General features: G+C 46.6%; 2 protein-coding genes across 2 annotated transcripts; one reads left to right on the plus strand and one right to left on the minus strand.

The window, feature by feature from the left end:
• Window positions 1-1,429: 1,429 nt before the first annotated feature.
• On the plus strand, window positions 1,430-23,570 carry LOC131291882 (developmental protein eyes absent). The gene is made up of 7 exons (XM_058320753.1): window positions 1,430-1,510; window positions 7,354-7,400; window positions 20,786-22,316; window positions 22,389-22,584; window positions 22,852-22,969; window positions 23,063-23,307; window positions 23,389-23,570. The coding sequence occupies exons 1-7, from the start codon at window positions 1,430-1,432 to the stop codon at window positions 23,568-23,570; spliced, it is 2,400 nt and encodes a 799-aa protein (XP_058176736.1).
• Window positions 23,571-25,714: 2,144 nt separating this feature from the next.
• On the minus strand, window positions 25,715-26,628 carry LOC131283163 (testis-specific serine/threonine-protein kinase 4-like). The gene is made up of 3 exons (XM_058312745.1): window positions 26,501-26,628; window positions 26,002-26,431; window positions 25,715-25,933 (listed from the first exon to the last, which is right to left on the minus strand). The coding sequence occupies exons 1-3, from the start codon at window positions 26,626-26,628 to the stop codon at window positions 25,715-25,717; spliced, it is 777 nt and encodes a 258-aa protein (XP_058168728.1).
• Between the last annotated feature and the right edge of the window lie 413 nt (window positions 26,629-27,041).

Raw genomic sequence — 27,041 nt, forward strand, 5'->3', positions numbered from 1 at the left:
AACGCGACTCACTTCCGATTTCAAGAAGGAGTTAGGAAGCGAACTTCCGTGGACCACCATAACTATCTCGGCCGTTTCGGAGACGATGACGATTCCCAGATTTGGTTTGTTGGATGCTCCAACTCCAACTCCGCACCTTCATTACTTCTCCCGTGTGCCAAAACGGCGTGTGGCGAAATATGGAAGATGACGTTTCCGTTCGCGAGATTCCGCGTCTCGAAAACGGTGGGAACTGTTCGGCGCGATCATAAATTTCGAATGATACATCGGCCCCGGTACCGGCGGTCCTCGAGGGAGACCAATTGACACGCAGTTAGTGTCTGTCACACTGGGTAGGGGTTAAAAATGCAAAACAGTACTGTCGCTTATACGGGTCGCTTCTCCAGCGCAGTGTCTCAGAGTGTCGCCAGACAGAGGTGGGTTCGGGACCGGGGACGATATGCCAGACACTCCGGGCGAGGGAATAGGCACATGATCAGTTGGTTAGATGGTGGCCGGAGGATGGGCGGTGTGTTGAGCATAAAATCTCAAACCAGCGGGAGGTCCCGGAAAGGGAGTCGTACGAATAAAAACAAAAAACCAAAACCCAAAAGTAGCATCTAAGAAACGAGAAACACTAAACAAACCTCGCATTAAAGCAAACGAAACTTCGGCTTCTTTTTAGGAAGAGATGCTGACAAGGTGGAAGACAGAGTGAAGAAGACAAGAAAGAGGGAGAGACAAGCATCGGGATAAACGAGCATCGGAAGATCAGCAGGTTACGCGGCACATGATCTACATTTCGCGGAATCGCCTTGCACCTGAGCCGGGCCTGGACCTTCAACCTGGACGAGCGGTAGTCCCGAGGTCCCGCGTAATTGACAACTCCTCATGGACTGCGCCGTGGTTGCCGGTGCCGTAGTTATGGTTCGTGTGCGTCCGTGTGTTAATGTGTTGCGGTTTTGAAGCGCAGAGTGGATGTTTGGCCAAAGGCCCGTTTGAAGTGCATCCAATGAGCCGTTGCGACGCAGAGAAGAGTTTCAAAGTGAACCGGCAAACCTTTGCGTTTAAGCGCTGACCTAACCTCAAACAACAACAACAACAACGGAGCGGTCCGTGTGCGCGCGCGCGGGGGCAAGAACGGGGGCACACGTCAAATTGTCCATCGGAGTTGGAGCTGGTGCGTGACGTGTTGTTGGTGCGGTTCGAGTCGATCGAGTCGCTCGCCTCAGTCCGCCTCACGAGACGTCATCCAGAAGTTCCGAAGGAGATCCCCCGTCCAGTCTCAGTGCTTGAGTCAGTGTGCATGTAAGTGTTGTTCTTGGAGTGAAATTTTCCCGTCCCGTTTTTTTTTCCGGACCGTGCATCCGCAACTGCCGCCCCGGGGCCCGTGTTTTGTGTGCGTGTGTGTGTGTGTGTGTATCGATTCTTAATGTGAAAATCGTATGCAATGGTGACACTAATGCCTTGTAGTTATATATCTGCCCCCCGGATCTCCATCATTGATAAAATGATAGAGATAGAACCAAAGGTACAAAACTAAACAATCCAAAATCTCGTCCATTTATAAAACGGTGGTAGTGGTTGATAGAGGTAGTGTCCCTCGCTTCACGACTAGCCTTAAACCCCACTAACCTAACGACTTAGAACTAACGTTCTATTCATCCATGGGCTTTTTCTTTTTCCTCTAACCATCCCACTATCGGCTCCAATCTACGGAAAAGCAAGCAAGTATGTGTCTTGTTGTGATCTTGTCCTTATCTTCGGTACGGGTCTTCTCCATCTCTTCTCCGTGTCTCACCTGTTTTCTAACCAGTTTTTATCTATCGATTTGCTGCCGGGTTTTCCTCCTCCCTCCACGTTTCATCTCTTCTCTTCCTCTATCCTCTTTCACCCTTGAGTTGTGTGTGAGATTTTTACGTCGATTTGATTTTACAACTCCCAACTCCCTTCTCGGGTGCTTCGCTGCCACCAACGGGTAGCCCCCAGAAGGAACCACAGGGAAAAAGGAAGGTTCTCGACACGAGTTCGGCAGGCCATAAATTTGTTTAGTTTTATGGCTGTTTAGAGATACAAATTATTTAACAATTTGTTCCCCCGTGGGTATCCTCCACATCCGATGCATCATATTAGAAAGAAAGGGGACTCGAGGGATGTGACGCTCTATGTTCGCCTATGTTTCATCCGATGAAGTTCCAATAAATTGTGTGGTGATTTGGGACTAAATTGTTCATATTGATTTGCTTTTAAACACCCCTCACTGATTTGATTTTCTAACCACATTGAGAGCGTTATAGCTATATCGCTGTAACTGGCTTCAGTTTGATTTATGGATGTTCTAACTATATATTGCTAAAGTTTGAAAAAAAACATGTTTAAGGGCTTAAAAACATTTTAAAATGCACCGTTAAAAATCTTCGCGATTTTCGCCACGGTAAATTTGCATTTCTGCACCTTCGCTGGTCGAAGTCCTTTCGTCTCCTAATAAGCATACGTACACATCGCACCTACATACACACATAGTGCACACGCACACCCCATTGGTTTATGGTTATTTTTCAAATTTTATTTGTCCGATCATTTCTCATTCCTGCGAGGTTCGTTCGCTCGTTTTTCCCAAGCCTCCCAGAGGCTGCCATAATTCTTCCTTTCTTACGTTCTTACGTACACTATCGCCCGGTCTGATCTCTCCAAGCCATCGGTCCAACCCCGGGGAGCTCCACGTGTCTCACTGCCTGTGCGTGTGTGTGCCTGCTAAAATATGCCGTGTTAATGTTGTGTCTTTTTGTTTATTAATTTAATTTACCTTGATCATTCAACCCGGTGGGATTCCACGGTGAATTCCTCGTTGCCTTCTCACATGGGGTGTGTGTGTGTGTAAGGTCCTGTGCTTGGATGCCCAAAGTGACAAATAACGGAGGCCGGGTCTTTTGTGCACGATGCTTCGAGGCCTTTAAGGTTGCATTTTTATCTCCGATTTTGCACGAAATTGTGCATCATCAAACAAATTAGTCTTCACTGGGACGGTCGAACAGTTGTGTTGAATGATGTTCAACATTTACCAGAATAGGAAAAGAAGGAGGCCATACGACATAAAACATGTTTAACATGTTAAATATTTTCTAAACATACACTTAAAATTTAAGACATACACTCAAAAAATTCTTTACGGTCTAAAAAAGCTAAACTTACCTCTAAAATGTGAACATTAATCACCACAAAGTTTTACATCTACCAGTTTGTGTGGATTCTCCAAGCAGCGCTATCGGCAATCAGCCATAAAATACGTCTCGTGAAAATCTCCCTAGACGTCGGGGGGACTTTACTTCTGACAAATAAAATCCCCAACCCAACCCTTGGCGATAAAAACGCAAATCCTATTTCCAAACAAACCCCAACCTGGGTGGAATGCTACAGTTCGGTGATAATGATAGATGATTAGCGCACTAGCACACGCCAGAAAAAGCGTAGCTTCAGCGTTTTAAATTAGTCGGAAAAGAACACCCTGGCGAGGAAACCAACTTGGTCGGCCTGTTGCCAAAGTCCTAAAGATCACTATCGGGGACACTGGTGGGGAATGGAAAAGTGCCGCGTGAAAAATGTGTCCCCGACGCCAGGGAGGAGGAGGTGGGTCAGGGACACGGAGGCGACGTTTGGTGACACATGACGAATTAAATCAAAACAAACACGCGCGCTCCTGCGGGGCGAAAGGGGAAGATAAATTAAAAAATAATATAAAATTAATTATGTTTTAAATTATGTTGCGAGAAGGACCGTCCCCCCATCCCGCCCTGCGCCTGGTTAACGACCCCGCACTCACCCGGCGTACGTGATTTGATCGCCGAATGGAACCCGGGGCGACGTCGTCGTCGGAGCCCGAGAAAAAAGGGGGAAACCCTCGCCGGGCGCGACGGAGAGAGCGAAAAGCAACGAATAATAATATTACCGGCATCCTCGGTTCGCCTTCGGCCACAAGGGGAGAGAAATTCCTGGAAAATCTTTCAACTAATATTTTAAGCAGCGTTTGGTCACTTTTCAAGTAGATTTATTAGAAGTCTGTGACCATTCCACGGAAAAGGTCTACCGGGCGAACGGCCGGGGTGTCAACTTCTTACCGTACCGTCGTGTCCACATTTGCCACACAAGGCGCAGGGTCCCGAAACTTGGCCTGAGTCCTCCTCGGGTTGGCCTGGTTTATAAGCTGCAGCCCGTCGCTTCGGCAGACTTGAAGGCTCGGTCACTTTTTGGTCAGCGAAAAAGGAAAAGCACATGGGAGTAACAGATTCGGTTTGAAAACAAGACGGAAAAGTAAAGAAAAGTGAACCGATGTAATGATTTCCGTCACTTGACACTTTGCAGCCGCGTAAGAGCTGCAGGAAAAACGGACCATCCGTTCGTACAAATGTGCTTCTTTTTTCGTTTTCGGTGTGCCCTTGGTTTGCACGAGTGTGTAAGTTCAAGTGGCTTTACCCTACCCAACCCTGCCTAGCTAACTTCTCCATCCGGATCCGGACACATGTTTTAGGCGTGATAAATGTGTGTCCCAGCGTCCAAGCAACAACAGCGTCTCGGGACGGTTGGTTCATTTTTCCCATTTGCACATTTTATGCTCACCGACACCTTCAAGAGCGTCAAAAAAAAAAAAACAACAGCATAAAGCTGGGGAGCACAAGAACTGTTCCTCCAAAGTGTACCACTGGCGTAATGCACCTCGTAATGGGGTTCGCTTCGGTTGCCGTGTAAGGTTGACTGCTCCTTCAGAACGAGATCGTGTGCTTCGACACGATCTTCGGCATCGGGATGTGGTCCGAAAGTACATCGAACAGCGAATGATTATGTTTGCCATATTTCACCAACCGTTTAAGCCCGCCCGTGTATTGTGCTAACAGTTTGCAACACTTTTCTGTCTTCGAATTGTGCTTTTTATTTCGTTCAGCTTTCGCCAGAAGGAACCATAACAAGATGGGGAATGGTTTTCGGAACGGATTCCGGGTAACGTGTTCTCCAAAACGATCGCCAAAAAATGCCATAAACGCTCATAAGCGAGCGAGAGGAGAGGTAGAGAGCCAGGTCCGCCAGAAATCGATACGAGCTTCTTCAGATTCCCCAACATCAACTGTACGCCGGGCGCTAAACACGGCACTCGGAAGGCAAATTACGATCGAGATTGATCCTCTTCTGGTTGTGTGCATCGGGTGCGCGAGATAAATCGCACGTTTCTCAACGCGAGTAGCAACCAGCACCAGATGATTCCACTGTCCCGCAACATCGATCGATCGAAGCAACCATTGGAAACATATAAAAAAAAACGACAACGAGCCTCGTAAAATAAACATAACCCAGCGCGAGAGCGCATCCGGAACCGTTTTGGAGACGGACTCCGCTGGAATGTTGTCAATAAAAATTAACCAGCAAACAACAACATAATTCTTTCGCCCATTAATTAGCTTTTTATAGTTATTATTTATGAGCATTATTTATGGGCCTTTTTTCTACCCCTATTTGTGGTCGGTTTTTTTTTGGGGGAAAGGTGTTCAGTTGGTGGAAGTTCTTACCTGGTTCGAGTCTGCTCGGAAATCAGCTGAAGATCGACTTCTCTTAAACCTTAAGGTCATATCTGTTCGTACCAACAAATCCATCGTCCATCGTTTAGTCACTTCGAGGAGTTCTACAAGTCAGTTTGAAGGGCATTACTTTTGACACACGACAACATTCAGTAACGGTATAATTTTATCGTTTTCCCTCACAGTTGGCGATGTGATCTTAGTCGACATCGACTCGACTCCGTTAAGCAATCTAGAGACTCATGACAAGTTGAAGCTTGAACAGGCAGTTGTGGAAGGGAGTCGACAGTAATCGTGGCGATATAAAATTCGTGTCGGCCGTCGACCAGAACACGATAACGGGGTTGATAAGTGTGTGCGCGTTTTAATGACATCCAGAAGTCACCCGGGATAACCGCGATAATTTACAAGGGTGATGCATTTCCACAGTTCTGTTGGACGAGGTAGACGCTCCGATAAGGTCCTTGGAAGGAGATGAAAGAAGGAGATTACAGGCCCATTATTTATGTGAGTGTGTGTTTGAATTTTACAATCTCTTCTTAACACATTTTTACATACAGTTTTTGTGTAGATGCAACTTGTTCCAAACGAATAATTAGAACAGGCTGGGACTACTCGCGTTTTAGACGCTTTGCCTTGGTTCGTGCCTTACAGAGACGCACAAACCAACAAAAAAAATCGGAATCATCGAAATCTTCGACCTCGTGTCAACACATGCGCCGTTTCTGCGCCGTTCCACGTCGATCGGTTTTTTATGCGTTCCCCCACCCGCCCGTGGCCCGCGGAACCTTGTTGACACCCATCAGTTGTCGCCTTTTTTATTTTTACGACTTTTTGTTCGATTTTGAGTGAGGTCTGTGTGATGTTGGATGTGTTTCTTCTTTTCTCATTTATTTTCCCTCCGATCGTTTTCTCATGATCATGCCCCGCGTTCGGCTCGGAATGGAAAAATAAGGAGGAAAAAAAGGGAACCACACGCGGGAAGCCCTTAAATCTGTCAAGTGGATCTTTCGACCGGCGGTGCATAAAATACGATGCAGGCGAAGGTTCGAATACCCGGGAAGCCGTACGACATGGTGCTGTTGCTGTTGTTGCTGCTGCTGCCGATGCTACTTCTGTCCCACGGAACAAGGAAGCGAACGCTCCGCTAGGTTTTTCCTCCCAGGAACTTGCTGGCCATATCGTCGTCGTCGCCCTCGGAATCCCCTCGAGAGGAAAGGCGGAGGGACCGGGCGATCCGATGGCATCTTCTGCTCTTATCGTGCCATTGGAGGAAGCGTTTAAATAATTTGTTCCCGTTTAGCGTTTTACGAGCCGCTAGGGCCCACCGCTAGATCGTCGCTCCTTCACGGAAAACGATCCTCCCCTGGGGGTGGTGGGAAAATCGGTGGGAAATGCGAGAACGGGTGGCGAGCTTTTTCGTACACGGCGACCCAGTTCCGACGAAGGAAAACTCGTTGCAGATAAATTACGAGCTCACCGACACCGGGGTTTCGGGAAAACACAGGAAGACACAGAGGGCCTGATAAATCACGATCGCTAAGTAGAAGGACCATGCCGCGTTGTAAATATTGAGACAAACGCCACACACCAATCATCATCATTATCAGGTTCCTTATCTTCCTTCTTGTTTAAATTGAACGATCTTTAACGAGATCATTTCTCTCACGGTGCTTTTGGGGAAACTGTTTTAACACTTACCAAAAATATTCTTTCGCTTCCGTTAGCATTTCTGACTCACTCCTGATAACATTACATTTATTTTCTCCTCCCTCACGTCATTTTCTTTCTTTTTCCCCTCCCGCCGCAGGGAAAACGATCACGCACTGAAGGACCCGAAACGACGGAACGTTCCCGGTAAGTAACAACCGTTTCTTTACGAACCACGAACCCATTTCGCGAAAGAGATTGTTTTTTAATTTAAACGCGAGAAGGAAATGATCTGCAGATCGGTTTAATGGCGTGCGTGATTATTTACGGTAAGAAAACGGTCGGGAAACTACACGCACGTTACGATATCTCTCCCAACATCCCAACAGGAAGGGGAGGTAGTAAAGCTGCAGTCCACCATCGCGCTCGATCGTAAACTCCCTGGCATCCCGGGTTTGTGGTCGTAAGAAATGTGCGAAGTGACGTTTAACTGGCGAGTCGTACGATCGGAGGGGAGGTTTAAGGAAGGATTTATGGCCCAGCTGGGGTTGGGCGCTTTATTTGGCACACCGGTTCGTTTCGCTCGTTTCATCGGTGCAGATTTGCCGGTTGGTTAGCTGACGGGCGAGTCAATAAAACGCCGACAAGTGCGTTAGAATGCAGTAAAGTGCGTTTGTGCCTTTGTGGGAGGAAACCGTGTCGATCGTCAAAACAAGACATAAAAATTGCTGCCACGGTATTACAGAAAATATCGGTGACGATCTTTGAGGGGAGGAAAACACAGAAGGAGGGAGGAAATATGCCAGGGAATAAATTTTTAAAGTCTGTTTTATGAACTAGCAACAAGTTGACAGAAGGATTGAAATGAAAACCCGAAGAAGGAATCTTGTCTAATAAAATTAAATTACGTTTAATGATATTTCTACCCTCAAGTCTATTGCGATTTGTAGGAAAGAATATGATAGGAGACAAGAAGAAACCCGTGTGCGTGCGTTGCTCATTGGCAAACCAGGTTCAGTCGGGGATGCGATCATCGCGATCGAAACACTCCGGTGATCAATTGGTCGCCAAGAAGCTCTCCACCTAACGAGCAATGATCAATAGCATTAAATCATAGTTCAGCGATAAAACCAGAAACGTGTTGAGCCACGGTTCGACAAGGCGCAAACGAAAATGAGCCCAAACGAAATTTACGATGCTCCCAAACTCATCCCGAACATTTCTCCTCATCGCGGGAAAAGGCAGCGTGAACGAGTCGAGCCCGAGAGTCGACCACGGAGGAGTTTGCGCGCGTTCCCGTTGGGGAACCAACCGTGGGGAACATGAATAAAACATAATCCCAATCGAAGGCCCAATCGAAATGGCCATTCCGGATAACGGAGGGCAAACGGGAGAAAAGAGGAAGAAAAAGATGAAACAGTGGACAAAAAAGACGAAACACCAAATCTAAAATAAAACAAACAACCAAGCTGTGACAATGGCCATCGTTGACAAGACTTTTGTCTACGGCGGAATGCGCGCAGATCGCCGGGGGGGGAACCGGGCGTCATCTGTATGCAGATGAAATGGCTTCAGCTCCCCCCCCGGGCCTTCGCACCCTCCCCCTACCTTGTTCCACGCGCGCGCGCGTTTTCCGATAAAGTATCTCGCTTAAACGGCTTAAATATTTAGATATATATAAACCGGCCACAAACACAAAACTATACGCTACTGCCCTGGACCGTATCGGATGTGGGATCTCCAATCTGGAAAAGCGATTCGGTGCGATCGATTAGCGATTAACGGCTCTCTGGCGGTGGTGTCGAGTTGATTCCGAACACCCGATCCCCGTCCGTTTCGGTGGGTGAGGGTTGTGGAGAGGTGTCGAAACGGATGCCCAGGGTGGAGATTAGTCACCGGGAAGGAATTTTCACACCAAGCTCCCCGAAGAAGCCCCGAACTCCACTGTTTACTTTGCGTGAGTCACAAGAAAAACGACGAAGGATAAATCGCAAATAAAAAATGGAAAGAGTTTGTTCTCTTGTGAAACAAAATAATAGTATTTAAATTGAATTTAAAACAACAGTTAAAATGGGTAACAAACACCTGATGGATGCCCTGCTTAACTCTTCACGAATCTAATAATGCTCCATCATAATTATGAAGTAGCAAGAAGTAAGCGACTAATGTTCGCATTAGAACACGAGACGAGAAAAAGAACCTTGCGCCGTGACAGCGTTTTCTCTAAACCCTCCGCCCTCGGAAACGGTCGCTGTCAGATCGTCAAAAGATAAAAGCAAAGCCGTGCCGCCGTCGGCGTTCGTCAGTCCGCAACCCATCTAAACCCATTTTCACCAGACGAAGACGAGACGAGAAAGGAAGCCGGCCGTTTTTGATGGACTGCTAGTTTTCGTCTAATTAGATTATTATAAATACCCGTACGCCGGACCGCAACCCGGACGCAGACTTATCCCCGGGAGCTAAGTGATCACTTTGGCGACCGGAACGGCATATGGTGGCCTTGGTCCTAGCTCATAGCGTCAACTACTATCGAGGGGCCAGATTTTATGCTCCTTTTTGGGTGACGAGCATACACACGGAAGAAGCAAGCCTCCGGTTGATGAAGATCGCAGTCAACATGTCTGGATTACCGTCCGGACGATCGTTTACGATCTCGTTAGTAATCGGTGGTAATTTGCGAAATTGTTGATTGTGTCACTGTGGCGTTCTGGGCTCGGGGGAGGGGATTAACTTCGAATGTTTGCCGGGGAGAGATTTACTGACGGCCGAAAAAGACCACTCCGAGTCGCTCGTGGAAACATCTAAATCATGCCCGATTTATCGTCCAGCCCTTGGTCGAAGCGTGGTCCGTTCCGTTGACCACATGTTTTTTTTTCTCTCGGACCGTCTTCGTGCTCCTTTTGCTTTGCCAATAAATTGACGACAATTTGTAAGGAACGATATTGATGTCAGGTTGAATTAGGATGACAAAGAAGTGAAACAATCCACCTCTCACCTGGACGTTCTTTTCGTTTGGTGTGTGTGATCCACCGGACGATCGATAGGGTTCCATGCGAAATAAAGTAATGCTGTGGAACGGGAAACCTTGAGGACCACCGATGGTTTGTGGACACGCGAGCCTAATGGAAACGGACGTTCGGAAACCCCGGGCGCGAATTCAAAACAAAGGAACTCTCGAAGGTGCGATGAAAAGAAGAGATAATGTTGGGGAGGTGGAGGGGAGGTGGTAGGAGGGGGATAAAAAATAAGATATACCCAGGAAAAGACACACTGATGATGAAGATAAAGATTATGATTTAAGACATTCAGCAGCGGTGGAAAGAGATATTCGAAGAGAGTCGCGTCTTCGACGACTTCCTCGAGGTGAAGCCTCCGGCGCCTGGGAGAGGGGGGTGGGGAGGATAATGGACCTTAGGCAAACATAGCAGCGTGTGCACCCTGGTGGGTGGTCCGGTCGGTCGGTCGGTCGAACACCGAAAGTGCCACGGAAATGGGGAAAATTAAATTCACACCAAGTGGCACGCACAGCTCGATCGCTCGATTCCTTCGGGCTCGTGACTTATGGACACCCAATCCTGGCTGGGCCCCTTACCCTGGTGGCTTGGTGACTTTTTTCCTGCTTCTTGTTTGCCTTTTGTTCCCTCTCTCCCCCCCCTGATAGCCCATTCCGTTGGATGGATCGATCTGTGGAATATCGAATTTTATTATGATCCGAACTGTTGTGGAAGGAAGATTATCTCTATGAACTTATTACTACTTGTCGAGTAAAAAGCGATAGTCTTCGAAAGTGCAATAAAACATATCCGCCTTTCTGTTCTTATTTTTGGTGTGAATAATATGTTGTTTTCTAAGAGTTTTGAACGACTTAAGATAAAAGTTCTTTTTGCTTACGATTCTGTTACAAACATAAAACTACGTTATTATAAATTCATTCACATTTTTTCTTATATTTCAAACGAATTTTCTCTTCATGCTTTGTTATGTTCGTTGAAGAGAAACAAACATATTTCTTTTTAAATCATTTTCTAAAAATAAATTCGCTATACATGGTCTTCCCGCTGGATCCCACGTGATTAATGATGTCAGTGAAAAACGTTGACGTTGCAAATTTTGGCACAATTCACATATCCCGAGCCAGAGGATGCGCCAACAAAAATGCTCCCCAATTAGGTAAGCTTCAATAGCAACAAAAGTCATTTAGCTTTCCGCGAGCTCGACAATTGGAACAACGCCTCGTTTCGTTCCAGTTTCGCAACATACTTCACATTTCCCCGCCCCGAGACCGACATCCGGACGACGGAGTGCGGATTTGGTTCGTTTCGTGTTTAGCTTGCGGAAAGGCGACAATTTGTGGCGCATTAGTGCAGGGAGTCTGTGCCGTTAGGGAGTCGCCCTAAACACCGCCCGCCTGGAATTAGCTGCGTCTAAATTCATGGCGGACGTAGACGAAACCATTAATCAACTGGTGGAAAGATAAAGAAACGCTTCGCCTAAGTGATCCCGTCCGGCATTTCAATATAAGGTCATGTTAAATAGAGTAGTTATTAAAACACCACCACCAGCTTGAGCCAAGCGATGGTACGGCAATTTGAGGGAACATTTGTGATCCTCCCCGTTTTCCCGAAGAGTCCACGGGGGTAAAAAAAGAGCAATCTGTAAACAGCACCGTATTGCTCAGCTGGTCCTCCGACCGTCGGCGTTCCAGGAACGTATGGTAGCCGGGACAACGCGGATGTGTGATCTGTTTTTTTATGGCGCTTTACCGAACCAGATTCAACGCAACGCAATGGAATGGAGCCGCCGGGTTTTTCCTTCCCTTCGTAAAATGCATTGCATGGCCCGACGGAAAAGGATCGAGTTTCAATCTGCGCCGGTTGGTACGCGCCCTTGCAACTTCGTTCGGTTCTGTAGAATACTGCGAGCGAGCTCCCGCTGGTTTTCCCTTCGTTAGCTCACAACCCGCGATGATGAAGGAAAACTATTCAACGGAAAATCAAAAAGAACAGTTAACCGGGGCTGCTTTTGTGAGTGCGTATCGTTCGGTTAAATGGACAAAAGGATGGTGGGTACATTGAAGGAACGTTTACTTACAGGAATAAGGCACCTGTAGCTAGGGTTAAAACTAAAAGAAGTAATCGTGGTACAAAAAAATATCATAAACTAATTGCTTTTCAATATGAGTCTTAGAATATTTAAATGGAATCCAATGAAGCAGCAGTTTAAGAATATTCAAATGAATAATGAGTATTAAAATGAAGTAGACACATTTAACAAAACAAGTTTAAAGGCTTCCAGCTGCACAAAAGCCATCAAAAGGCAATAAAAAGGAAACATCTCTTAAATTCTCCGCATCTGGTGTGCATTTACGAACAGGATGATGCAAAACACAGAGTGTCACAGAGTCCCAGTGGATTGACCATACTTGTTTTTTCATCTTCGCTGCTCCGATGCTGAGATGGACAAATTTTCTGGTCACTCTCCGAGGGTGTGGATAATTGCTGGTACGCTCAAATAAATCACCAACGCTCGAGAAAAAAACCCGGCACGGATCGAGAAGCGTGATCCTTACGCACCATTTCATTTGAATTTCTCGCCTTGAATTTTTGTCCTGTTCCTCGCTGGTAGGCGCGAGTTTCAGATTTCCCGGACCTCGAGGAAGACCCGCTTTTGGAAGGGAAATTTGGCCCGCAGAATACCAAAAACGCATCCCCGAGATGTAAGGAGTCTTTTTTTTTCTACTAGGCTACCACCACTTAACACTTGGCGTAATCCTTCCCACACACATACCGAGCACTGGGTTCGAAAGAAGGACCTAACCCTCTTTAGGACGCGGGCTTTCCGGCCGAGTTAGTTTACTCGCTACGAAGCGGACCCGGGCGTGAAGTGGCCGACTTTTCAGGCCTCTCGTGCTCTTGCCTCAGCCAACTCACAGTTTACCAACATGTGTTGCACAAATGCGCCGATGTTAAAAGGAAAAACGGGATGTGTGCGGCGGCGTGAATGGAACAAGTGGTCTCGCTCGAGGGCGCCCTTGAATCGGGCCCGAGGACCGAGATCGCAGACGTTGTGCAGTTTGTTTGTGGGTCGCATCTGCATCATCTTTTTTTTCCATCGGACAGAAGATGCAGTAGAAGCCAAAGAAGCAACCAGTAACGTTCCATTCTATTTGTACTTCCTTTCAATTTTGCCCGTACCAAACAGAATGCGCAAAAAAACACACAAACCCACCGTGGGCCTACGACAGCCCCGAAAGTCGCTAGGGTTCTGTGTGGCAGCCTTTTTTTGTTCCTGTCCAGCTGGCTTTACTTAGGCAGAAGCGCAAATAACTCATCTGCATCCAGCGGGTAGCGGGTTTCGGATGCCGACGGACCGTTCCGTTGGTAGAAATCTCATTTCTAGCGAAGCACAAGGTCGTTTTGGCGAAAAGGGCAATGGGAAGGAATGTTGGGAAAAAATGCCACGCACGTGATGTTCAAGATTCGCCCAAGAAACGTCCGCGCACAGTGAAACATTTTCTAAATCGGCGCGCGAAGAAACATTTGTTAAATGTCACGGAACGGAATTTATCGCCTCGCAATTGGTTCTACATAGGATTCGGTTTTTATGAAAACTGGGAACAAGATGACGCCTTTGAGCTACACTCAATATCAAACGAATTGGCCCGATATGTAAACAAACAAGACGAGATTTCGAGTAGGATATTACACTTTTCCGTTCGTTAAATGTTTTCCATGGACCCAATCCACCTGCCTCCCAAAATGGGGTCCAATAAAACTCTTGCTATGTTTATGTTTGTTTCAAATTTCATCGACACTTTGCTGGAGCCGCGGGGAAATAGCTCATCATCGTGCGGTCCTCAGGCCACGTTCTGCTCGTCAAACGTCGCGATGAATCGCTTTCTTACCCACTTTATGCGTAAACATTACAACTCGATCGTTAAAAGCGAAAAAAGCCGGCTCCAGATTGTCCGTTTGTACGAGAGTGATGAAGAAAACTCATCGGCACCACATAAAATAAAACCAGGAGCAAGGAAAATGGTAGAAAGAACCGTTCGGACAAAACACTCCAAGATCGTTGTGTTTTTTAAGAAGCCAAACGTCACCAGTTGTTCACCATACTGTGCGCAAGTCATTTGCTTCACCAAACTCTAAATCCAATCGTGTTTGTCTCTAGTCGGGGAATTTGATTCCAAAAGCCGTAACTTGTTTATTTTACTGTTGCCACATTCCGGAACAGAATGCCGCAATTGACGCTAAAGACCCGAGTGCGTGCACCAGCTCAGAGGGGCGACATTACGATGTAATTATTATGTAATTCTAGCATTATTACGATGGCGTAAGAAGTGCGCTGTAGAGAGGGAGAGAAAAAATAGAACGCACTCAATTCCGGCCGCCCTATAAATAGGCTTTAATTCATTCATTCGCCCGGAACACTGTTGGGGTAGAGATGCGCTCGGGCCATCAATTTACACCCCCACCCCCGGGCGAGGATGCATCGGTGCATCGATGTCACTTCCTGGCGTTTCCGCATCGCGTCACATCTTCCGCTGCTTGACTTCTTTTTATTTTGGTTATTTTATACGCACCGAGGCACGCTCTTGCGGGAAGTGATATTAAATTCGATACCTTCCCGCATCGGATCGTTCCTCTCGTTGCTCCGTGGTGGGGCTTCCGGTGAGCCGGTATCGTAACCAATCCATCCAACTACCTTCCGAATGGACAACGGAACGAAAATAGCTCCCAGTGCTTGCCTGTGCGTCTGCATTTCTTGCATTTTCTTCCCCTGTTATCTCGTTTGTTTGCTACCATTGATGGTGCATCATGTTATTCGATCTTTATGCGTTGGCTTTATGCGTGGAATGCAACAGGAACAAGCCAACTGTTGTGAAATGGAACCGAATCGAAAAGGTAAATATAACCATCAAAGTGGAAGTAAAACCGAATCGCACAATTTGATGGTCTCTGATCTGATGATGAGTTTGTTTATGTACAGTTCAATGGTTAAATTTTAAACAACACTTCCATGTGTTTTAAAATATGAGAAAATTACATATCAAATGATAAGATACTAAAGGATACAATAATGTTGGATTCAAAACTTCGGATGGTATAAGCATATAGTCAGATTTTACAACAAGTATTTATAGTTTAATAGCACATAAACTTCCATTCTTGGATCTGTTAATGATTAAAGCAATGTAATGGTTACTTATTTTGCCTTCTGTGCTTTTAACAATCTGTCTAGTCCTTCATCAAATTTTTGACAAAATTGCTCCTAAATATCATAATCATTTACTTTTCTTGTTATTGAAATTGAAATTCAAATTGTTTTTTCTTCTTCTAGATGGTTTAGTAGTTTGTTGGTATTTTAATCGATAGGATAAAGCATCATTCTCCATTTTCCACTTCAAATATTTCAGTGCAGAAGTTATGTGTATGTGTGTTCGTGCCTTTGATAGGAAAATCGAAGAAAATTCTCTATCTCTGATTCGTCCGCATCGTTGGCGGTTGCTTTTCGTCAATCGAATCATGCGTACAACCAACCTCGAGAAAGCGACAAACCAATAAAACCGTGAAAATGTTCTACCGGGCAGGCGTGGAAGTGTGAAAATAGGCACCAATCGCGTGTCGTTCCACATTGGGGGGGGGGGGATACGTGCGTATGTTTACACTCAAACGCACACCATCGGACGAAATTATCCTGACGATGATGTTGATGATGATGATGACGATGGTGGTGGGGAAAGTTCGCTTGTGCTTGAGTGAATATACTCCGAAGGGTGGAAAATTCATGGAAAAAGTATGTTGACCCAAAAATGCATCACCAACCCTCCCTGTTGTTGCCGACTCCAAAGGCTGCAGAGGGTTGGCTTGGGGGAGGAGACAAAAAAGAAAAAGGAAACATTTGTGTACGGATGGGGAGATCTCGGAACTGAGGCTTTGGTTTTCCACCGACGTCATCACGAATGCGACGAATCGATGACACGAACCAATCCGCTGCCATGGCGACGCCGACGATGACGATGTTTCTGCCGATGGGAAAGCGTAAAATATCACATTACATCCCTTACGTCGACCTGGGTGGGGGGGTGGATGGGAGCGTGGCTGGCGAAAACTAGAGGATAGTAGGCCGAGAACATAATGATCTCGTCTTCGTTGCTTTAATTTATGTTGTATCCACACTCCCGACGTCGCGTCGCCCTTGCCTGAAGGAAGTATACTTCAGGAAGTTGGGGAAGTAATGCGGAAGAAACGAACGAGCTCCATTTTGTTCGTACACAAATCGGGGAATTTCGAACAATAAATAAAAAGCACCCGGTAAATCTTTTTTCCATTCCCGATGACGGCCGAGACGGGGGATGTTTTGTACCGATTTCTTACCATCTTCAGCGTCACATTTCCCAAACGACTTATTCCCTCCCCGAAAAAGGCAGACGTCCAGAACTCCCCGTCATGAAACATAACCCTCCCAGTCCGGATGTTGGACGCCGGGCACGAATCTGTCCACGTTCTGTTCTCGGCGCTGCTGCCAAATAGGGTGGGCAATTAAATTATCTGGTTAACAAACATAAATGCTTAGCGTCACCGCGGTGTCGCCTTCGTCGTCTCCCCGAAGAGCGAAGGGAGCCCTCGAGAGGCGCTGCCAAAAGATGTGACCGTTTTGTCCGTCCGTCCGTCCGCGGACTCCCAAGAACGTGACTTTCGGGCGCGAGGCAACTGGAGGCAGCAAATCGGGACACAGCGTATCGGGATCGTAAATCAAACCGACACCGTCGCGGACACCTCGGCCCTGTCGTGTGCGTGTGTGTGTGTGTGTTTTATTTTATTGCTGCTTTCCCGCTTTCTTTAGTGGCCACTCTAAAACTCCGCTGGTGGCATCTCGGAAGCGAGCCCCAAACCAGCGAGGGCCCTCGCTCGCTCAATAAAGATGTTTGGTCAATTGGATTAGGAAGGATTATTATGATTATGTGCTGCCACCCTGTGGCCCGTGGCGAGTGGGAAATAAAAGGCACGAAATATGTTACGGCTCGGCTGAGCCAGCAGGAAATAAAACGTTTTCCCGTTTTCGGTTGTGCGTATTATTTTGTTTCCCCTGCTTTGTCGTACTCGAGTTTGTTTCCTTAATAGCCAACACGTGCTACAGTTTAAGCTGTTGTCAGCGAAGTTTCATCAGCGTTTTCCTCCAGCGCCGTATTCGGCAATTGAATCGAGTTTATTTGATGGAGGTTAAATTAAGAGGTCCTCCATTCTGCCCGTTAAACATTGATTTGTTGGTTCTGATCGGAGGTGACAGGATTTACATTAAAATGTTCCAATCGTAAAGATAGCCACGAGTTCTAGGTGGCCGCCGAAAGAAAAGCAAGACAAATTTAATTCATGGAAATCACTTTTTCGAGTCATCGAGAATCGAACCATAAAAAGGAACTAAGATGGATTGTAGTAATTTTATTTAGGAGAACTTTCTTTAAAACTATACCACGATGGACTCTTAAAGATTTCAGAAGACCCTCTAGTGTTACGCTTGGATGTGCTTTGTTTATCAACTTCATGCTTTTTCACATGAATAATTTAACCTAGTTTTGGGTAGGGAAATTCATTCCAGATATATTGACGAAAAACAGACCAACCACAACTAAAACAGTACTAGGTTAGATGTAAACATGATAGTAGCGTTTCGATTACGTCCCCACGCCGAACATTTAGAACACGAACGGTTGAGTTGACGACCACCACGGCTCGCATAGGACCGCATGATGATAACACCCACCATGTTGATGCCCGTGACCGTCCGCGGGACAGCGTGGGGTGAGAAAATTACCGAACGGAAACACTCCATTTCCCGCGGTGCCGTCCGACGACCGCTGGGCTGGCAATTCAAATTAGCTGTTAGCGCTCCAGCGTTCGGCGAGCGAGTTCGGACGAAGATGAATGTGTGTGCCGGATCCCCCACCGTAAGCGGGTTTGCGACGGACAGGAACCTGACAGTTGGCGGACGACGTATTACGACCACCCGTGTGATGATCCATTAGGGATGATCTTGAACTCAACGTCGATCTATTAGTTCAGCTACGACTAGCGTGTCTCCAATATACTATATTCTCCGAATAAGTTTGTTTAAAACAACACTAAACATCTTTTTGACATCGAGCGAACAAAACAACTCAGATGAACAAAATCCCTTTTCATTCTGTCAACAAAGTAAGCCATAATAGCACGGTCGACTTTGTTTTTCATTCCTCGCGCATTATCGTGACTTCTTGTTGTTGCCATTAAAACTACAATTTGGACAGTTTTTCCCCCTGGGGCAGTTTTTCTACGTCGCCCCAAACTGCCGTTGAAGCTTAAAAATTTTCTCACACTTTTGCTTTCTGCTGCGGTTTACAAAAATATCCTTCGTTGTGATTTTCTTCTCTGCGCACACTTTTGCAGCCTTTCTCGCTGCGTTTGGATTCATTGTCGAAAAACGGGAAAATGTTAACCGATTTTCGGTGCTGCACCCCGTGTCTCGGGGAGCACTTTTCGTCCGGACGGGAACCCATCAGCTTCGGTGGAGTGTTTACTAATGGCAATTTGTACAATTTGTTGACGAATGGCAATTGCACCGTTCCGGGCGCTGCTGATGAAGCTCTGTCCGTGTCTGTTTTTAAGGCTTCCTTCCCGGTTTGGTAGAAAAACATGGTAAGTCAAGTAGTCCGAGGGGGCGCAAAGTAGGCTGTTGTTTTTTTAAGATCGTTCAAGAACCGTTTCCTGGAATCGGGAATGCTAACCGCAAACTGCTGATAGAGGAGAGTTTTATTTTTTAAACGATATATTTTTCTTCACGCTCACAAACGTCACCATTCAGCAAATTCCCCGTTTGCCATTGAAAAAGGAACCGATTTGTGCTTCCTTTCGTCGCGCGGCAAGTGGCTGGGAACATAGATCCAGACACACTGGTTGTGTGTTTAATTTTTCCAGTTGACTCTTTTTGTGCCACCCTTAGCGCTCGATGTGCTCGAGTGGGCAGAAATTCGAGTGTCGACACTGTCCGGCTGCAGACGGAACGCACATCTCCATCCTGAGTATCGTCTCCACGGGCTTAACTTTTTTTTTTTTCAACTACAGAACAAACCTGTCGATGTTAGAACCTTCCCCCGCCATTGCTGGAAGGGGACTGGGGGTTGAGGGGTACATACGCCACGGTTTCGAGTTTCCGTGCCTTCCATCCGGGAAAGGAGGTAGGAATCGGCTTGCAAATATGTCGTTCCGTAACGGTACCCGCGGACACCTACAACTGGCCAAGGGCACGGTCAAGGGGATACGTTTCCAGTCCCCCTGGGCTGCCACGCGTCGACCCATCCTTGCCCCGTTCTCTTGCCCTCGATTGCACCAGGCACATTTATTGCACACATTGTTCCCTCTCGATCGCAATGGAATGTGTCAATCCTTGGCCTTGATTTTTCATCGTCCGGCCGTTTTTAACTGTGTGCCGCACGCTAATTTTATTTTTCTCCAACGACGGAAAAAAAATTTCCCAACAGCAGCGTATCGTTTAATGGAAAGTCTTCTTTCTAAAACGAAATAGTCATTTACCATCATTTTTTTATATTTAAATTTTTGAAACATTTTAAAACACATCCACGATATTTTGCGATGTCTCACTACTAGAACTCACTCACATGGTTCGAAGTTCTTGGTGATTAATTTATTAGGCCACCTTCCCTCGTCGCGATCGGTGGGTAACGTGTCGGGTTGGCATCATTAGAGGGAAAGTGTGAAATTACAATAAAATTAATGTCACCCACTGACGAAGGGCGAACCACACGTTGCAGCTGCGACGGTTTTTCGGGAAGGGTTGACCAGGGGGGGGGGGGGGGGGGGGGGGAATGGAAAACCGATCTATGCTACTGCTGCGTACATGGCGGTTTTATTTATTCCTGCTTCATTCGTCCATGTTCGAGCCGTGCGTTGTTGGAGTTGGAGCTTGTCCTACGTCGCATATACCGGAGCAACAGCCGAAAACCGCAAGCAATGAGTAAGAAGCTACGTTGGGTTTTGAAAAACGACCATCGTGGTTGCGGGTGCGTCATAATAGTAGGCTTTGTTTTCGGTATGACACGTCGACCCACATAAATCAAAGCCTGCTAGACGCTCCGGTTGGAAGGTGGTTGCAGAGGCGAAAAAGGGGGAAAATTGGAACCCGCGTTTTATAGCGTGCTCATCGTGAAGGAAAAAACAACGGTGGAATTTGGAAGAAAAATTGTCCACATCCTGATCCAAACCTTGCGTCCGAACGTTCTAACTACTGTTCCCTAACCCGGTGGAAGACACGCACGCTCATGCGAAGTCGTTGCAGAGCTAATTTGAAGCAACCTAAACACACTTTGTGTAAAAAAATAAACACGTCCTTTCTTTACTCCACACCGGAGTATTTGGTGTAAAAACAATTGTGATTTATGTGCTATCCCTTCTCGCTTACCCTTGTCAGAGTGTAGGCTCTTCGGCTTACCGTAAGGATTTGTTCCCGCATAAACGAAATTTGAAGCCTTCCCGAAGGAGCCCACTGCGTACACGTATTAATTGAGCTTTTCATATTTTTCATTTCCTACGCAGTATCTACAGTAACCTCTCGGAGCCACTGGTAGCTGCCGGAACGGTACCGACACTGGAAGGCATCGGAGGAGGACCAGCGCTGGCTTTGAGCTCCCCGTTCCACTACCCCGTTGGGTCGACGGCTACGAATCACGGGAACGCCAACGGTGGTGGTAGTGGTGGTCTGGTGGCAAGTTCACATTCCCTTTATCACCACTCACCGGTTGGAGGACTCAGTGGAAGCGGGAGTGCGACGGGCAGTGGTTCGTATCGGGGAAGTTCTGGCGGTTCGGTGGCGTTACACAACGGCCTCAACTTGACGTACGGTCCACCGGGCGCAAGTGCTAGTGCAGGTGGTAACGGGGGACTACTTGCAAGTCCTGGATCTCTCGGGAGTCGATTGAACAGCAGTGGCGGAAGTAGTGGAAGTAGCGCGAGCCATTCAACTATCACCTCCGGTTTGGGAACTGGATCCGGTTCGTCTTCGGGTGGGGGATCGCTAGTGGATGGGTTGTCCTCCCTCGGCACCGGTGGCCCCACTGCTGGCTTAGGCCAGGTGACGTCCGGAGCCACGACGGCCACGCTGGGCACCAGCGAGCTGGGAATGTCGCACTGGCTGAGCGACGGTACGGTCAAATCGGAACTGCGCAGCCCCGGACTTGACGGAAGCCTTGCAGCGACACAAACCACCAACCTGCCCCTCGGTGCCACCGCTGCACACGCCCACCTGGACGGGTCTGGGCTATTCTGCGCCAACCCAGGCGCCACCGCAGCCGCAGCCGTCGCCACGCTGGACGCGCTACAAAGTTCCACGGTCGCCGCTTCGGCGAACGTGTATGACCACAAGTCCGACTACTACAATTACTACAACAGTATGCAGCAGTACACACCGGCGTTCTACTCGTCGGCGTACGGCGCCACGGCCTATGGGACGCGGACCACGACGAAGATACCCTCGCCAAACACGTACCTTACGTCACCGTACGCTGCCGCCGCCGCAGCCGGCAACAACAACTCCGCCCAGCTCTACTCCTCCTACGGCTACTCATCGTCATCCTTCGGCCAGTTTGGTGCGGGCCAACAGGACAGCTACAGCTACTACAACGATCAGTACGGTCCGTACTATGCCAACACGGCCAGCTACTCACCGTACGTTAGCTCACCCGGATCGAGCGGCAGTCAGGCGGGTGGATTCCATGTGGCGGCCGGTCTTTCCGCGGAGAGTCCCTCGGAGGCGCACGCAACTACACCAAACATGCTGGCACACTCGCACTCCCCTCAGTCTCCCATCTCCATCTCACCGACGGCGATCGGTGCCGGAGGTCCCGGTGGTGTGGGGAACGTGGGTGCAAGCAAGACGACAACCCCGACAGGGAAGGCAGGACGGGCGCGGGGTCGACGGCATGCACATCCAAGTCCGACACGTAGTTCCACCAGCGAACCTGGCATCAGCGAGAAGGCTCCGGAACGAATTTTCGTGTGGGACCTCGATGAGACGATCATCATCTTCCACTCGCTACTGACGGGGTCCTACGCTGGGCGGTACAATAAGGTCGGTATCGGAGACATCTTGCCAGATCAAATACGATGGACCAACTAAAATCTCTTTAACATCTGTTCACAGAACCGCGACCATCAGGTCCAACTGGGCTACCGGATGGAGGAGCTCATATTCAACATGGCCGATGCGTACTTTTTCTTCAACGACCTGGAGGAGTGCGACCAGATACATATCGACGACGTAGCCTCGGATGACAACGGGCAGGATCTCAGCAATTACAACTTTGCCGCCGACGGATTCCACAATGCCACACCGCAAGGTAAACATCGTTAGACAGCGTCGAATATTTGAATGCATCAGAGGGATGGGTACATCCGGTACGCACCCCCGCCGTAGCCACTCCTCGACATCCTAAGTCAATATTTGAGACTGCCAAAAGGGAGAAGGGTGGCAGGAAATCGGCAAAACGGGAACCACTCAGTGTAGTTCATCATCATTTTTGTCACCGAAATCGATGTGAAAGGGAAGGGAAGTTTCTCTAATCGTGTTTTCTTGTTCTGTGGGACCATTTTTTTTTCTCTCTCAGCAGGAGCTCCACCTAATGTTTGTCTAGCTAATGGTGTGCGTGGCGGCGTCGACTGGATGCGGAAGCTAGCGTTTCGCTATAGGAAAATTAAGGACACGTACAATACCTATCGCAATAAGTGAGTATTTCGCGTTTCCGGTGGATCACTAAGCATAATCAGTGTGTCAAGCAGCTGACATAAACCATTCCCTTTTTTTGCTTTCCCTCCCAGTGTTGGAGGTTTATTAGGTTCCCAAAAACGAGACCACTGGTTGCAGGTACGCTCGGACATTGAGCTTGAAACGGACAGCTGGCACAGTTTGACGCTAAAGTGCTTGAACATGATCGCCCAGCGGGAAAACTGCGTAAACGTGCTAGTGACCACCACCCAGCTGGTACCAGCCCTGGCCAAGATACTACTCTACGGTTTGGGTCAAGTGTTTCCGGTCGAGAATGTCTACAGTGCGAACAAGATAGGTGAGTATTCGAAATACCGACGACGAGGTTAGTGAACGCATGTACTAACGTCTCACCGTTATTCTCCCCCCCCCCCCCCAGGCAAAGAACAATGCTTCGAGCGGATCGTCACGAGATTCGGCCGCAAGAGCACGTACGTCGTCGTCGGCGATGGTCAGGACGAGGAGAATGCAGCCAAAAACCTTAACTTTCCCTTTTGGCGGATATCGAGTCATAGCGACATCCGGTCGCTACACACCGCCCTCGAGATGGGCTTCTTATGAAAACTTTACCACCCATCCCGCGTGGTTCCGGAGCTCATAATGGCGGCAATCCGCGTACGCGTACTTCCAGCACACCAGTTGGCGCAAAGCATAAAGCAAAAAAACCAAAAAAGACACAACCGACAGCTCAGTTCCTCGAGACGTTCCCGTCCCTCCTGTGGTGGCTGATAATGGGGTTGAGGGGTTTCCGGGGAACGGGAAAGACATCGTGAAGCCAGTATTTATAATTTGTACACAGCACACCAATTGTTGTAGGTGTACAATAATTTTCACCCAGTATCCCATCAACTCCGTCACGAAATCTTTAAAACGAGAACAAAAAACTGAACAAATATCAATATGCTCAAAACTTTGAAAATAGATTCACACACACCCACAAGTAAATGTAAAGTACATGGCGGGTAACTTTTGCCAGCATTTATCGCAGTTTTAGAGAAGTTGCGGAAATGGATGATAACGTGAAGCGCGTTGTCGGTAAAGCTTCACTTTGTTGTAGATAATGGATCGTTCCATGATGACACTAAGCCAATATCCCAGTGCAAATATTATTTTCTCTATGAAACGACTAATCTTTAAAATGTGTACAATTTAAATGGAATAAGACATACTCGAGCAGAATTGAAATGGGTGAAACAGTCCAAATGTGAGTGGATAGATTTTATGCATGTTAGATAGAATCGCGAAGTTGTTAGTAAAAGTAGAGTATCAAACAGGAAGGCTAACGGTATCTAAACGAATGCATAGATATTCATGTACTGATACAATATATCATTCTCAAATCGTCTGGCTACTAACTTCCTACGACACGCAACAACATATAAAACTTTGATCACTCATCTGTGTACATACCTCGTCTGAACGTGTTCTTCTTTCTCCATTTTCCCCCGGCTACATGAGAAAAAAGCAGCTGTTGTTTCGCCTGCAACGAATAGCGATGGAAGATAGCCATCGTTCATAATTAGCCGTAGATTGTTGTAGCTGTGAAATATAGAGCAAATTCATTACTGAGGCGAACTGAGGCGAAACCGTGCGAATGTTGGGCCGTCGGATAAGGGCGTGGAGGGAAGGTTCAAATGCTGCATGCGAATATATCTATGGGAAGTGTAAATATTCACAAACGTTTACTCAAATCAAAATAATAATACACTAGAATAAAATTTAAACGCAGGCACCATCATCAGCATTGAATTGTAAGTGTTGTACATTCGTTGCCGTTTCCAACGGACGTGTAAAGCACATGAAAGCTTGAAGGATGTATAGTATAAAAGAAAATAAAGAGCAAAACATGTATTACAAAATTTCCAACATTTTATTTTTTAAGTAGTTTATATATTTGGATTCTTCCAAATCTGTTTATCTGTATGCACATTTTGGATATTCTCCTATAATACTTTGGTTGTCAACGTAAAAATTCGAGGAGACGATTAAAGGAATGAAAGTTCTCCCACCAATTAATTTGAAAACCAATTAATTTGAAATATTCATCCGAGAAGCATGTGACATGCTTGAAGTGAAGGATGTGCCTTAACATATTGGGGGTTTTCGTTTAATCGTTCCACGGTCTCACAGGACTTAGCATATCCCGTTGATGTCTTCTGAAGTGCTTCCTACACCCGGGGCCGGATACACTCACCTCGTGTTGGTAGTAGTCTGTTTTGGGCACCTGCTAAGCTTGAATTAGATCTTGGGTAATTTTTTATGTCTCATGCGATTCTAGGAGGAGTTGTGACCTCCACTGAGGACAATGATCCGCACCCATCCACCCTTGGATATCCTAATGGTTCTTTTCACGCGTTTACTATTCTGCTATTTATTTTTTAATATTTTTGTAATGATTCTTGAAGAATGACAAAAACGAACCACCCATAATAAAACTTAAAGTAACATTCGTATGGAAACTGATTTTAAAATCATATTTTAGTTATCAAGAATGCTAACCTTTTTTTTATTTTTCCACACACAAAAAACCTTAATGTATATTAAACAAGAATCAAGTTGAAAACCGCATCTACTATGATTTGACTTCCTCAGCTCATAGTGCTATTGCTGAATTAGATTGAATGAGTAAATTGTACTACTCATTATACATAAAGGATTAATAATTTCATGCGGCATGCGTAGCCGAAATATTTGGCTACCTCTTGTTAATGCATGATGCTCTTTTTCGAACCCAGGATCATTTTGCGAGTAGGATCGTTTTTAGCGCTGGCCAATTTTTCCGGTTTCATTTGAAGCCAATCGCATCTACGCATGTGACTAGCGTTGATGCGTTTTTCAGCAAGAATGAAGATGTCTTTAAAAAGCTTCTTCACTTCGTTGCTTACCGTTACATTTTCTGGAAAACTATAGCCCTTTGATATGATCTGCAATATATAAGTAAAATAAAAAGTTACATATATGCTTTGTAACCGTGTTGACTGTCCATACGTACCTTCAATTGATCGTTCATATTTCTGCAGGTGGCGTAAGGATGCCTGCCAAACAACATCAGGTACAGTACTACTCCCGATGCCCATATGTCGCACGGTTGCGGAGCGTATGGTCTGCACATGATGAGTTCCGGGCTGGCGAATGCGTAACTCCCACAGAAGGTTTCCGATAGCCGCAGCTCATCCTCATCAGCCACCTTCGACAGGCAGCAAGCAAAACCAAAATCTATCAGCTTTATGGTATCACTTGCGTCCAAAACGATGTTTTCGGGTTTTATATCGCGATGAGCGATACCACATTTGTGTAAATACTCAACAGCACCAGCGAGCTGAGCGAAGTAGGCTTGTGCATTCCTTTCCGGAAGGCACTTCTCTTTCTTTATCAATTTCAACAGTGAACCATTTACGGCATAGTCCATTACAATATAAATCCTAGCGGCGAGGGAAGGTGGATAAAATTGGGCAATACATTCAAATTTTGAGATCAATCTCATCACTTACCGGCTAGTTGTCTCGATGAAGTCATAGAACTTTATTATGTTGGGATGCCGGACCTTTGTTATAATTTCCTCCTCACGGCGAATGAATTTGGTGAATACAGCTTTCGGCTTACTTCGTTTTAATATCATTTTAACTGCCACCGTTTTCTTGCGATTGGAGTCATATCCCCTCTGTAGGTTTTGGAAATTGATAATTAATGGAACATATCATATTGGTAGAATAGCAAAAAGTGTATATCGAGCAGTTGTGTGAAAATTAGCGAACCTTGACATCAGAAAAGGCTCCATAACCGATGACTTTATCCAACGTAAATCCTTTCGAGGCAAACACAGGATGTAGAGCTGAGAACGTATTCCATTGTTCCTGCGTCTGTAGATTCCCTTCAACACACGCCATTTTTCTCGCTTTTATCGTTCTTTAACTATTTCCAATTGTTCACAAGTGCACGACCGACACGACCAGTTCGACTACAGTGCTCGTTGCTAAATGATTTCTGTAAAAAAAATCCAACAATGGGTAAAAGTTATCAAAGCCTACTACG

Source organism: Anopheles ziemanni, chromosome 2 (assembly GCF_943734765.1).
Source record: "Anopheles ziemanni chromosome 2, idAnoZiCoDA_A2_x.2, whole genome shotgun sequence".
NCBI lineage: Eukaryota > Metazoa > Arthropoda > Insecta > Diptera > Culicidae > Anopheles > Anopheles ziemanni.

Coding starts and splice junctions, on each gene's coding strand:
- LOC131283163 (XM_058312745.1), bottom strand. CDS start 26,628: ATGATATTAAAACGAAGTAAGCCGAAAGCTGTATTCACCAAATTCATT. Junction 26,432..26,500: donor TTCATCGAGACAACTAGCCG/GTAAGTGATGAG, acceptor CCTCGCCGCTAG/GATTTATATTGTAATGGACT. Junction 25,934..26,001: donor ATATGAACGATCAATTGAAG/GTACGTATGGAC, acceptor TATATATTGCAG/ATCATATCAAAGGGCTATAG.
- LOC131291882 (XM_058320753.1), top strand. CDS start 1,430: ATGGTGACACTAATGCCTTGTAGTTATATATCTGCCCCCCGGATCTCC. Junction 7,401..20,785: donor GAAACGACGGAACGTTCCCG/GTAAGTAACAAC, acceptor TTTCCTACGCAG/TATCTACAGTAACCTCTCGG. Junction 23,308..23,388: donor CTACAGTGCGAACAAGATAG/GTGAGTATTCGA, acceptor CCCCCCCCCCAG/GCAAAGAACAATGCTTCGAG.